This window comes from Corvus brachyrhynchos, unplaced genomic scaffold, assembly GCF_000691975.1.
Source record: "Corvus brachyrhynchos isolate BGI_N302 unplaced genomic scaffold, ASM69197v1 scaffold34, whole genome shotgun sequence".
In the NCBI taxonomy this organism is placed as follows: Eukaryota; Metazoa; Chordata; class Aves; order Passeriformes; family Corvidae; genus Corvus; species Corvus brachyrhynchos.
Window position 1 is genome coordinate 7,582,400 of NW_008238126.1, and position 13,569 is coordinate 7,595,968.

At 41.9% G+C, this 13,569-nt stretch overlaps 1 protein-coding gene across 1 annotated transcript in view; it reads left to right on the forward strand.

The window, feature by feature from the left end:
• The first annotated feature begins 1,589 nt into the window (after positions 1-1,589).
• Positions 1,590-13,569, forward strand: part of HOOK1 (hook microtubule tethering protein 1) — a 36,740-nt gene continuing 24,760 nt past the window's right edge. The window contains exon 1 of the mRNA XM_017733507.1: positions 1,590-1,751. Coding sequence (XP_017588996.1) covers positions 1,605-1,751 — 147 coding nt within the window. The 5' untranslated portion in view covers positions 1,590-1,604. The remainder of the gene's footprint in view (positions 1,752-13,569) is intronic.

The following is a 13,569-nucleotide window of genomic DNA, read 5'->3' on the forward strand; positions in this document are numbered from 1 at the left end:
TGAAACTGCAACTACTGGGGCATTATTTGAAACAGGTTTTTGAGGCCATGTGGTTACTGTTTGTCCTGGATGAGTTCCGTTCAAAGCCTTCTTTTCCTGTATGTTATAAAACACTGTTAGAAAAACATGAAACAACCTGGAGTATTACATGGTGTCTCTCCTGAGGTGTCCCTGGCTGTTGGGGATCCACTGATTTGTTGTGCTCCCAGAGGATGGCGATAGTGGCAGTGGTGACGAGGGGCTGTGCTCTGTTATCTTTATCCTAAAGATAAAAATGTGCTTTTATTGCACCAGCATTAACAACACAGCCACTTGTTCTCCTTTGTACTTAGATCTTTTTATAGTGTGGTGGAAAAAGTGTGAATGGCTTGTAAATAAAACTTGCACTTGCTTGAAGGTGCCAAGCTCACACTGGCTCCAGTGATGCAGAACGTGGGCCTTAAAAATCCTGCAATCCCTTTATAAATACAGTTATGAACATAACTCCCTCCACTATTCTGTGCTTCATCCTTGTATTCACTTGGAAAAACTATTTAAATGCTGTAATCCCAACCATATGGCTCAGAGCCTCAAAGAAGGCATTTAGCAGACACGTTTGTCTAGAGAATTAGGGTTTTACACAGATTATCCAGTGACTGGAGATGGTCTGGGGGAGGACAGGAGCCCACGCCAGGGGCAGCCTCGACAGAAGGACCCTCTAAATCTGCTCTGTCCCTTTCCTGTTAAACAGATCCAGGGCTGGAATAAACAGTTACTGACCTTGCATTGGGATGAGATGTCTTTGAACAATTTTCCTCTGTAAGACCACACAGATTTACTTAAAAAACAGTAAACAGATTAAAAAAGCTTTATGCATTACTCGAAACCAACTTATTGAATTGTTTAAAATGGAACTTCCACTACCTTTGTTTGCGTAGAAAGCTTTTACAGGGCTGCAAACCAATGCAATTATGCCTAGATCACTTCTGTTTTATTTTAGGCAAATGTTTCACTTGGGAGGCAAGAGTGGGACAGCACGAGACCTAAGCCTGGTGTGTCCTACTCCTGATTTTCACCGATAGAAATTAATTTTATGGGATAGCTGGATTTTTATGCTGCTGATTAAAAAGACAAGCTGTCTTCTCAGAAGTGAGTTCATGCTTGAAGATGTGACTTCATGTGTGTTACATCTCGAGCTTTCACGGTTACAAAGGTGTAATTATTGGACTGTTGATTTTTGTAATAGGTTGGGATTTTTTCTTGTATAGTCGAATACAAATTGTGTGATTTTCTGGTGCATTTTACCCATTCCACAAGTCTGTATTGTAATTTAACAGCATCCTCTGAGATGATGTTACTTCTTGTCAACCTAAGATTTAATGTTTATTAGCCTGTGTAAGCACTGACTGCACTGTCAGTCCAAAACACTTCCCACAGAATAAATGCCCACAGTTGGTTTCTAGTGGGAGAGGGGCTCACTGGAGGCAGGGGAGCAGCTGGAGTTGCTGTGATTCCTGGGAGGGATGTAGTGCAGAGTCTTCACTAAATTAGTAGTTTGATTGACATATTCAGTCCATTAAAATAATTTACTGTGATTAGCAGAGAGCCACAGAAGCTCAGTGTAGATGTCACACATAACTAATTATCGCTGTTTCCCTCCTCTGTTGCAGTTGTGTCTGTCACTTAAATGTACTGGAATAAAGTCTGGTGTGTTCTCTGCCTTCCTGGGGTGGCAGAATGGAACCATAGGCTGGGTGGCAAAAAGAATCCAGGTGAGTGTTGAGGAAACCAAGTCTCTTGCCAGAGCCAGGTCTAAGAGTTCTCCAAATGAGTAATTTTAAATCAGCCATTCATACTATTCTGTCCTCCTATAATGAGGATCTGTAATAAGAGGAACTGGAGGTTTTAAAATAATGTGCCATAACTTTGATTCAATGATCTTAGAGGACCTTTCCGACCCTAACAACCGTGTTTCTATAACTACTGGAAAAAAAATCTTTCTCCTTTACTGTGAAGTTATAAATGTATTTGTTTCCATCCTCAACAGAAAAATGTCAGATGCCAAAGGCCTTTCCATTGTTTTCAGATTTTCCTTTCCCTGCACTGATAAGATTCTCTCCTGCAGAGATAACAACCACAATAGCCCAGCAAAGGATGGCTGGGTAGGAGTAAGACACCACCATGATGGTCAGGTCCAAGTCCAGGACACTGAACTCCAGGCAAGCAGACTTTATTTAACACAGTAACACCTAAAATTCATCTGGCGCATCCCAATCCATTTTGACTTCCCGTGCAGGGCTGGGGGGCATTTGCAGATCCAGAACATCCTCTCAGCTTGTACAAGCGGTGATGGTTTCTGTCAGCTGCAGCCCAGAGCAGTTGTGTTTACAAACACTGCACACACACAAGCCCATTAGGTATCTCCTCTTTATTTGTGCACAGGAATAACACCCACATTTCTTTAGCTTTGTCTCGTACAACAAAGGGAATGAAATGTGTTTCTGATTATGCAATAGATATGGAGTCAAGGGAAGCCCAGCATTCCCAGACCGTAACCAATGGAAATTCTGAAAGGCTCCCTTGCCCTTTGCAGCCTCAACAAGTTGAAACCTCTTGTGTATTTTGTATTAGCTTGTCTTGTACAATCATTAACTTATATATGACTCCTAGGGGACAAGTGATTATGGTTTATTTCCAGATGACTCATGAGCAAGTCTGCAGAGAGTTTGAGCTGCTCAGAAAACAGGAAAATGGAATATTTAGTGTTGCTGATGATACCAGTTCTGGCTGCTGAGCTCAGGCACCAGGCAAGGGGGCTGGAAACTCATCAGCTTGAGTGCAAGGGCCTGTTGAGACCCTGCAAGTGCTCAAGCTCTGCTCCCAGAGCATTTGATTTGGACTAGGAATTACAGCAAAGAACCAGGCAGTGATCCTGCACTGCAGGAATAATATGTGTGTGGATAGGAAGAATAAAAATCATTCAGACATCATTCAAATCCAAGGTTGTGGCACCACATTTTTAATTTTTTTGTGATCTCTCACTGATTTGAGTGAAGCATGGTGAGAAGCTTGACCAGCTCTTGCAGGATGACTGACAGATGGCAGATTTAGAGGGAGCAAAACCAGGCAGTTCTTTACATACACAGTTAAGCCATGGACATTCTTACGGATGCTAGGAATTTCTGAGTCCAGCAGAGTCCAGTCACCAAGGCAAGGTGACCCTGGTTTCACCTGGTATGGACGTTCTTTCATCCAGTTGCATTAATGGAGCATTTGGGAGGAAAAAGGGACTTGGGGTCACCTTCAGCAACGACATCAGTGGCTTAGTCTTGTCCTGAGTCAATCAGCTGGGAAAAACATGCCAGGTCTGTCATTTATTTCTAATAGATTATCTGCACATAATCAAATTTCTGATTATTGAGTCCAAGCACTCCCAGTGATGCTGGAGTTGGCTCTGTCCTGGTTATGAGGGGCCCGCCCAGCTGGATCTGATAGAAGGAGAAGACAGATGATATCTGACATCGCTGTAAGGCTGCCAGAACTAATTTACCCCTTCCAAAATCCTGAGCTGGCCTTTGAACATTTGAACTGCGATTGAATTAGAGATTGATTATGGCAGTCAGTGTTTGTGTCATGAGGCTTTGAGGTTTTGATGGCACTAAACAGTCTTAACAAAATAAAATATTTAGCGTGACTTTGCCTAAAATGACAGATTTTTAGGAAGCTTCCTCTCATGCAGTAATTCTGTTGTTATTTCAAACAGCACCATTAAAATTGTCACTCCTCTTAACATTTTAGCTGGGAAACTTTGCAAGTACCCTTAGAAATGACTATTTCAGTCTTGTATTTGCATCTGGGTGCCTTTGGTGGTTCCAACCCATATGTTACTGTGAATCCTCAGCCAGAACCAGGTGATAAAATGTTTAGTACAGTAAAAGTCAATTTAATTCATTTGGAGGAAACAAAAGGAAAAAACCCAACCAAAACCAAAGCCCAAGTTCAGAAGCAAATTATTCTGAAAAACAGACTTAGAATTCGAAAATCTGGAGAAAGCCTTAAAGTTTGTCAGGAATCAGGTTCTTATGTTTCTGCTCCTTTCTCAGTGCACAGCACAGGTGTTCACTAGGGCCACATTTACACAGGTCAGATTTGCAAAGGAGTTCTTCATGTAGGAACCTCACCAGGGGCCAGGCTTTGAAACTGTGACAGATTTTTGAGAAAAAAAGGAGCTTTTCAGATCTGGACACATCTTTTGGCTTAAAATGAAAGCTGAGCATTTCAGAAAATAATTCTTGTAGAACTCTGCAAAACCAAGCCCATTGTACTAAACCCCAGCCACCAGATTTGATACATTTTTAATTCTTGCCCACAAAAGGAAGGCGTGAAACACTGATCTGTTTGTTGGCTATGGAGCCAGAAGCTCCTGGGTATAAACCTTTATCTCTGTGACACAGCTCAGCTCACAACATCTTCCAGTTTTACCACAAGGAAATTTAGCTCTAAAGCATCACTGGAGAGTCTGTTCTCATCAGCATCTTTGAGGAGGGGTATTAAAGTTTAAAAAGCTCTCAGCAGATTGAGCACTCACTAACATTTATTGGTTTTTCCATGAGCATGTGGCATTGTTTAGTAAAGCAGCCCCTGCTTTGAGGTTTGGAGGTGTCAGGAAGGGGTGACAGTGTCACTTTGCTCTGGCAGGGGAGCAGCTGCCCCCAGTCTCAGTTACAAGGGCAGTTCAGATGACCAGGGAGGATACACTGGACAGCTCATGGTTTAGCAATCCAGATCTAACCTAATCATAAGCAAATTAAAACCAGGACATTTTAGAAGGAAGAACTGATTCATGTGGATTTTCAAAAGTAATCTAATGATAAAAAGTCTAAATAAATACTTCAATTATTTATTCATAATAAGTCTAATGAACACTTCTTATAGTGGTCCAGGAGATCTCCATGAGGTTGAGTGTGCCATTCCTCTTTGCAGAAGTGTTTGAGAGGAGCTGAGTCAGTGACAGTGTTGGTGTGGAATCATTCAGCAAGGGCAATTATGCCTTATTTGCCAATTATTAATTTAGTTGGCAAGGGCCTCTCAGGTTTTCTAAATTATGGAATGAAGTAAATGTAGTTTTCTTCCATCTGAAAATAAAGCCCTTCCTTTCTAAATCTTCTCCCCCAAAAGACATTTAACATCATTGAAAAGGCACCTGAACTCAATAAAAAAAATTGCATTCCTATTTTTTAATATTAACTTGAATCAAGGACACACTGTAGGTATTTTGATCACCTGACTGAGTAGCAGCTTATCAGTGCTGTTGCAAAACAGCTCTAAACCTTGCCAGATACTTGTGATACTTTGGAATTGCATAACTGCAAACTTAGGTTGTGTAATACAAATCCTAAGTGAAGTGCAGAATTTAAGCAGAAGGTCTAACATGTTAAAGTAATTTTTAATGATGGGCATTTATATGCCATAGGGTATTTATTCTTTGTCATGCTCTATGGTCCTTGAGAAAGGTTTGATTTATGTAAAGGTGTTCTTCAATTTAATGCTGTAAAATTGATAAGGAGACCTGTTCAGGGCTTGGTTTTGTGCAGTGTTCACCATCCTGATCCTGATTCAACAAGGCACTGAAGCACAAGCCGAATATTCAGCCCTCAGGTAACACATAACCTCTTATGTGTCAGTAATATTGGAATAGAAATACACTTAGAACAGAAATATTGCCCTTGGCATTCCTAAAAAACCTGCTGAAGCACTGATAAGCTAAACAAAGCACTTTTCAAAGCCTAATAACCGGATGGGATTTGTAGCATAAACAATGCTCCTTGTTAGTCACCAGTCCCCAGGGCATCTTCCTCACTTTGTTTCAGATAAATTAGCAACAAATGAAATGCTGTATGTGATTTCCTGCCCTGGGTATGCCTGTGTGCTCGCGTGCCAGTGTGAGAGCTGTCATTTATTATTTATCCAGAATGTATTCACGTCCACAGTGTGATTTAATTACTTATTAAAGGTGCCAGACTGGCAGATGCAGAAGCTGGAGCAGTTTGGTTATCCAGAGAAGGTGGTATAGGCAGTAACATCCTCTCCAGGATGTTCAGTGCTTTACCCCAATGGACTCCCCAAATCCCCAAGCACAACTCTTTCTCTCCGACCTTTTTCCAGGTTCTCTGCTCAACGTGTTAAATTCGAAACAGCTGCCAGCAGAGATGTCAGTTAGTCCTGCGGTTTCCAGGCAGGAATGTTGATACTCTGGAAAATGGTTTGAATACATTAGGTCAGTCTGTTTTAGCTAGGCCACTCAAGCACTGGGTTAGTACTAACAGAGGTGAAACCCCCTCTAACTGAATAATAGCAAAGATACTATTTGTAAAGGTGGAGTGAGCCCAGATTTCCTTCTGCTTGCCAGGGGCTGTGTGCACAATACTGTGGCTCTTCTGCAGTCACTCAGGCCTTACCACAGACACACTTGTCTTGGAAACTGCAGGTTGAATTCTGTACTGTTTCAAGAAACAGGATTTTGGGTCCATTTTTTATGTCACTCTAAGCCTATTATTGCTCAGTTGTGCAGTTCAAAGCACTTCCACTGCCTCCCAGGCACAGCTGGATGCAGGACAGCAGGGAATCTTCTCTTACTTCCATCAGTATCCAGGCTTCAGTGGGGAAACTGAGATTTTATTTGGCCTAACTCACTGAATTTTACCAGAGAAAGGCTGTTAAATAACAGCAAGGTTCCCTTCACATAGCTCCAGAATATTTTGAGGAAGATAATGCGCACAAGAAAATCCAAACTTCTGTGACTCTGTACATTAAATCAGTTAATCCATGATTGCCCCAGGCCAGCCATTCCTGTTGCCTTGCTGACATTTTGGTCCCAGTACATGCCTGAAAGTTGGAATCCTGGATCCATTTTGTCTAATTGTAGGTTGGGTTTTTTTGGTGCTTGATCTTTGGTTGGGTCTGTAAAGCACAACTGCAGTGCCAGTTCAGTGCTTGCTCTTAACGAGCTTCTTGTTTTGGCTCTGGAGTTTGAGCTGGCAAACACTCCCATGCCTATTTTAGTTTCCTTTATTTTAGTTGTATAGTCCCATCCAAGCCAACAGGTCTGTAAGTGCCAACCACTGGCATTGCTGCATTATTAATTCCTAATGTTACACATCCAGTTTCTTGATCTACACCACAAAAGCCTACCTAACCAAAAATGGAGCCTGTGAGGGACAAAGATGGGGCTGAGAGGTGTGAAGGTGTGAAGCACCTCTGGCAGTGTTCTGGAGCAGGGCCTACGTGATGGCCTTTGACACAAACTGAGGAGTTTTTGGCTGAGATGGGCTTTTGCATGACATACCCCCAGTGAGTCCCAACTGTGACTGAATTCCATCCTGGAATGAGACAGGGGGGCTGCTGGATATGTAGGAGGCTTCACAGAGTTCTGCTCAGCTGAGGAGCTCAGCTCAAAACTGCTGTGCCCCTGGTTCCTGTGCATGAGCAAAACCGAGCAGCTGCTGGAGAAGAGCGGCATGAAAGCAAAGGAGAAATCTCTAAATGCAAACAGACGAGTAACCTTTACCTTAAAAAATGATCCAAGTGCAGAATGCAGTAACAATAAATATAATTGCAACCTCCCTGGTGGTCTGTCCAAGAGAGGCTCAATCCCTGCTGTAGGAGTTGGCTTTCCTTCTTTGGAATATGCCATAGCAAGAGAACCTTCAAACATGAAAGAAAATGTGTTCCAAATTCTTAGGCAAAGTGAAGCCTATTTTTAAATAAAACCAAGAAAAATGACATTGATCTAGAAATGATGGGAAATCTGAACTCAGTTTTGACAGGTAGGTACACAATAACTTGTTTATTTAATATATAAATGTTGCAGTATCAGGACAACTCACACTCCACACACCTGTAGCTCCTCCTACTCTGTCAGCTGTGGTTGGGTTGGAGACACTGTTGTGTTACTCAGTAGCAAGTGGCGGCTGTGACATTTTCACCCAGTGTTTCTATTTTTGAACATAGACTCTTCTTCCACTAAAGAATACTTTTTAAATACTCCATTTAAAAGCACGGCTTTTACTGCTTTTCACACTAACCTTCAGATGTTGAGAAAGGAATACTCTTTAATAACTTAGCTGTTAATTTTCCATTTAAAAAAAATGAACAAGTTACTAATATTTGGTAAATCTTCTATGCTGGTGATGTTTCTGAATAGTAAGATAATAGCATATAATTGGTATAATGGAACACAGAGTTCTGAAATTTACTTTGTTTAGAGAGATTACAGATACTACCAGAATTAGTTTCCATAGTAGTACATACCAGTACCCTGGCACAGAATCAAAGGGGTTACTTCTTTTTGGAAATGGAGTTTGTAATTTCCCTGATCCTGAAAAGAAACATGTTCCTGATCTTACCTGTGGAGTAATCCCTGAGTGTGGTGAGTACTGGAGGTATTTGGTGCACAATATTAAATAAGTGTGAGGATACTCTCAGGATCAGAATCTGTATGGCACAGAACTGGGACACAAACCCACCTGCCAAACTGGTGCCTGAGGAGTCACCACATGGCCCCACCATCAGCACACCTGTGGGAACAGGAGCTCAAAGTGTCACTGTGTTCGTGACCAGCACGTCTCTGCCACAGCTCATAACCCTGTGCTGCATTTCTTGTCCTGGGCACAAGCTGAAATTGTATCTGAGACATTTAACACATGTGAATCTGCAGAGGGGCTGCTGCCCTGACACTGCCAGCAGTTCCATGATGTCAGTAAACGTCAGCTGGATAACGCTGGAATTGCCAAAGCCCACTCTCACTTGTGACCTTGTTCACTAAGATAAGGGTACTAAAATAGAAGTGCAGCTATCAATGAGAAAGTAAATGAAAAGGCAGAAATAAAAAAGCATTGATAGGAAGTGAATAAATGTTAGGGAAACAACCAAGGCAGCAAGAGGAGGGGAAGAAAGGGTGCAGTGCCGAAGTGGGGTTTTGCTGAGCAGAAATGATGCTGTAGAGGTGTAAATATTTTATTCTGTTCAAGTCACTGTTCTTGAAAGTTGGCAGTTCTGAGATGTTTCCCTGAAATAGTTAAGGTAGGTCATTCCTTAAGGATGTTAGCCATTTCCCTCTTGCTGGATGAAGCCAAAAGGTGCAATTACAAGATCTGGTTAGTCTCTTTTATAAATGTAGGTTGGTAGCTTTCCACCTCAGAGCTGCTTTGTCTCCAGTATAGCTTTTTATGGAATTTAATGAGATATCACAGATTCTGGCTCTGTGGCTCTGTTTCCATCTTTTCTGTTTCAGTTTATCAATGCCTATCTCACTGGCATATGATAAACCTGAACTATTATTTGGAAAAGCAGTTGTTATTTTTTTCTGAAACTATTGTAGTAAACACTATTATTATTCTGTGTGAAAGGTGTGGATGCATTTGCACTCTGTGTATACATACTCACTGTATCACATGGGCTAAGATAACTCTGTCGGGAAGTCTGCAATTAAGGAGCCCAGAAATGACTCCAGTCAAAACAAAATTAATTATAAAAGACTAGAAATGCCAGCCCAAGCCTTCAGAGTTTTAATGAGATGACTGTTTCTTACCAGCATTAAATCTGTGGGGATAAGGAAATGTTCACTGAGTTAAGATGTGCTAAGAAAAGTGTAAAGAAGAGCATAAACAGCTCAGGAATTTCAGGAATCCCACTGGCTTAAACAGTCTTTTATTTAAAGCAAATGTTCTCATAGTTGAATGACTTCCAAGAAGGGCCTCAAGTGATGAAAGTATTTCCATCTAATGTGAAAATACTTGAAAGGTATTTATTCCATGTGAAAATATTGCCACCTTTCAGAAAAGCCTGAATACAAGACTCCTTTAATGAAGATACTCTCAGACAAGGTATTAATTTTCAGATACAAAATATCCAGAATTCGTACTATTTTGATAATGAATAGATTCTAATGACTTTCATCTCCTATAGCAGCCAGGGAAAATATTTCAGGGTATTTTACAAAATAGATACTTCAGTAACAGAGTGAAAAATTTTACATTCATCATCCTGACACTGCTCCCTTTTCCCTCAGGGCATAACTGACCTGGAAAGTACCACTGAGCATCTGCAGGGAAAAGCAGTGGGGAAACAAAACCTGTAGAGACCAGCAAGGCACTGAGAGCCTTTGGCCAGTCAAACAACTCCAGTTCACAGTAGTGGCTTTTTAATTCCTATTTTACCATTCTTAGATGTTCAGTTATGCTGAATAAACTCCATTTAAAAACTTCTAAATTCGCCACATTTGGAGACTAAACTGATAGTCAATGCTTTTTTCATGAAAACACAGTAACTTCCAGTACACAGCTTGATTCAAAAGGAAGTGGGAGTGTATGTGGCAGGAAGGTGCCAGAGATTGTGACAAGGTGTGAAGGGATGTGTGGCTCAGCAGGTATCAGAGCAGTTTGTATTGTGTAATAATTCACTGCACACATATTGGGAATTGGTTTGATTGTGGTTTTTGAATCTAAAAATTCAAATCTACCTCAGTACTACAGAACACCATGGGGCTTATTGGATGCTCCAAAAGCTTTTGAAAGATGCTCAGGAAGTACAGACTTCCAGAAATCAAATCAGTTGAGCAACTAAATTTGATTGAAAAACAGAGGAACACTTTTTATCTTGTTTTCTAATGACAAGAAATGTGCAAGTACGTAACTAACCACCAAGGGTCAGTGTTTGGTGTTTTTACAAAATTCTGACATCTTTGTTCCTAGGTGCTTAGAAAATCCCTTTTAGATGCAGTCCTGTAATTAGGATTTTCCAACAGTATTTTTAAACTACCACTGAGATGTGTATGTGCCATACAAAGTATAGAAAAATTCAAGTGTCTGGATATGGGGCTTTTGCCAGCCAGCCACCAAGTAATGCCTGAACTGAGTATTGTTCATATTCCTGGATATAATGATAGAAGTACCATTGACCATAATAAACAAAAACACACTAGGAACTGGATTTTATTTTCATGAATAGCAAATAAATTATTGTAGCAACGGCCATTCTTCTGTTAAGAAAGTTAAGACGGCCCTCACTGAGAGATTGTCAGGTGCTTTGTCAAGATGGCAAGGGATGCACTGTCAAGAGGAGTGAACACATTTTAAAAAAGTTCCTGTTGAGAGAAGTAATTTAACCTGACTTTAAAATGTAGTGACAGTGGTATCAGCCATCAGGAGATTGAGCTGCAGTCCTGGCATCAGGTGCAGGCCTGGCTGGCCTCCCCTGTTTCTAGGATGTTAATATAGGTCATAATCCTTGACTGGCACAAACCCAGAATGTACTGACAGACATTCATATAAGCTGCAGCTCACAAAGAAATCTCCAACCAGCCTTAAAAAATAAACCCAAACCACCTTACTCTGCGTAAGGCACAGAGATCCCTTTGTTCCGCTGCTGCCCCACGGCTGAGCTCCAGGCACAGCTGCCCAGTGCTGGGGAGCTTCCGATGTGCCCCTGCTTAGCTGTGACTTGAAAGATATAAAAAGCTGGGCAGATTTCTGTGTGGAGCTGATTTTATTTCTCTGCAGACGCAGACAAACCCCTGCAGTGCTGACACCAGTCTGTCTGGGTGAGCACTCAGCCACCCGGAGCCCGTCTGACCTGGATGCAACAGCCAGGAGCACCCGGGTGAGCCAATCTCTCCTGACATAATCCCAGATGACCCAACCTGCACAGCCTGCCATGTTTTTACACGGATCTCAGCCACACTCCTTGCCCTAGCCAGCACTGCCATCCCTTAGGAATAATTTCTGAGTGCTTCTGAAGGAGGATCAACCCTGAATGGCTTTACCTGGTGCCTCCATCCCTGCTCTGCCCAGGACCCGTTTTCCAGCTCAGCCCTGGATTCAGCAGTATCACAGCTGTGCCTGTGCCTGGCCAGGGACACCCTGTGGGCTGTGACCTGGGGACTGAATGCTCGGCGTGACCCCAGAGCTGCCTCATCACTGTGCCCCTGCCCGGTGGTCACGGGACTGGGCCTGACCCTGGTCACCCTCACAAGGCTCCACCTTGTACTTCTGCTGCTCCCTGGTTTACGTAGCACAAACCCAGGGAAAAAAGGAGCTACCTGCAGAAAGTGGATGCGGAAAGTGTGTGAGAGGTGGAATCTGCAGAGAAAGAGCACTTGAAATCAAGTAGCTGACATACAGAATGTGTTTTTGTGAAATAGGCCGCGGGAAAAGGTTGGTAGGAAGTGACAGACGTGCACTGTGACACTGTCTGAGAGGAGAAGGACATAGAATTATGGAAAAATACAAGAAAATAAAGAGGGATAAAATAAACAAAAGCTGCTAGAAATTTAAAAAGAGCAAAAATACTAAAAAACTAAAATGAGCATGCCAGAGAGTACAAATCCTAGCACAGAACTCTGGGGGATTTTACTGTAAAAACCTTTTATTCCTTATTCTATTTTTAATAAGGATTTATGTTAATCTTCCATGGCAACCAAATCTCTTTAAGAACCTTTGGTGAAAGAAACAGTACTAGGGTTTCCAGAAATCCAAGTCCACTCTCAAGTCTTTATCTGTTCTGGCAAACACTAGGAGGGGAAATAGTTATGTAAATATCATCCATGTCATCACCACAATTTTAACACAATTTTAAAGTAGAATCAGTAACAGAAAATTAAAGTATGTGTCTTGAAGAACAGCCAAAAAAGAGCAGATGCTGCCTGTAGCTGTTATTATTCAAGTTCTTTAGTCCATGCTTAGGCTGACCTGAACACTGATGTGTTTAATGCCATCCTGTACACTTCAGTAACTGCAGGCAATGTAGAAATTATCATAAAATTGAACCCTAACCAAAAAAAAAGGTTCAAATCAATTAGTAAAAGAGGCTGGTGGAGGGAAAATTTAAATAAGTTCTTGTTCTGAAACAGGAAAGGGACAGAATAATCACATCTCCTTAGTTTAAGGTACTGAGAGTTTTCCCTGGAGTGTCTGAAGCAGGGTGCTATAGAAGACAGGATGACTGGCTCAGGCATCCACAAGATCTGATTAACTTCTTCCTATGAAACAAATACAGTATTTTCTGAAACAAAGATCAAACAAAATAAGTACTCATACGTTTTAGCTATCGTGTAGTGAACTGAGCAAGAAGAAAAGAACGCGTGTGGTAGGGTTTGATGTGCTGAGCAGGCAGTGCAGGGCTGGATGCAGAGCCTTGGCTGCGAGCCCTGGGCTCTGCCAGGGGCAGGAAGGAGCGGCTCTGCAGGAACAGCTCACACCTCGCTGGCAGCTGAAGGCACTGGAGTCTGCTGGGCTTTGGGAAGTACTAACAGCAGCCTCTGAGCCCGAGAAGAAAAAATGACAATATGAATTAAGAATAGGTAAAATTGACGTAGCCCTTCTCAATCCATCCTTTTGGAAGGGGGCACGTTTTCCCACCTCTAGAAGGGTTAAAGCAGTTCCTCCTCAGCCCCGTGCTTAAGCGCTTTCAATCCCTCAACTCCCCAGATAATTGAATTGGCATTTTCGCCTCATTTAACAATTTTTTAAAAATTTAACTATTTTTTAAGCAATTCTGTATCCTGCTCTGAGAGTAATGTTTGTGGCGGGGGGG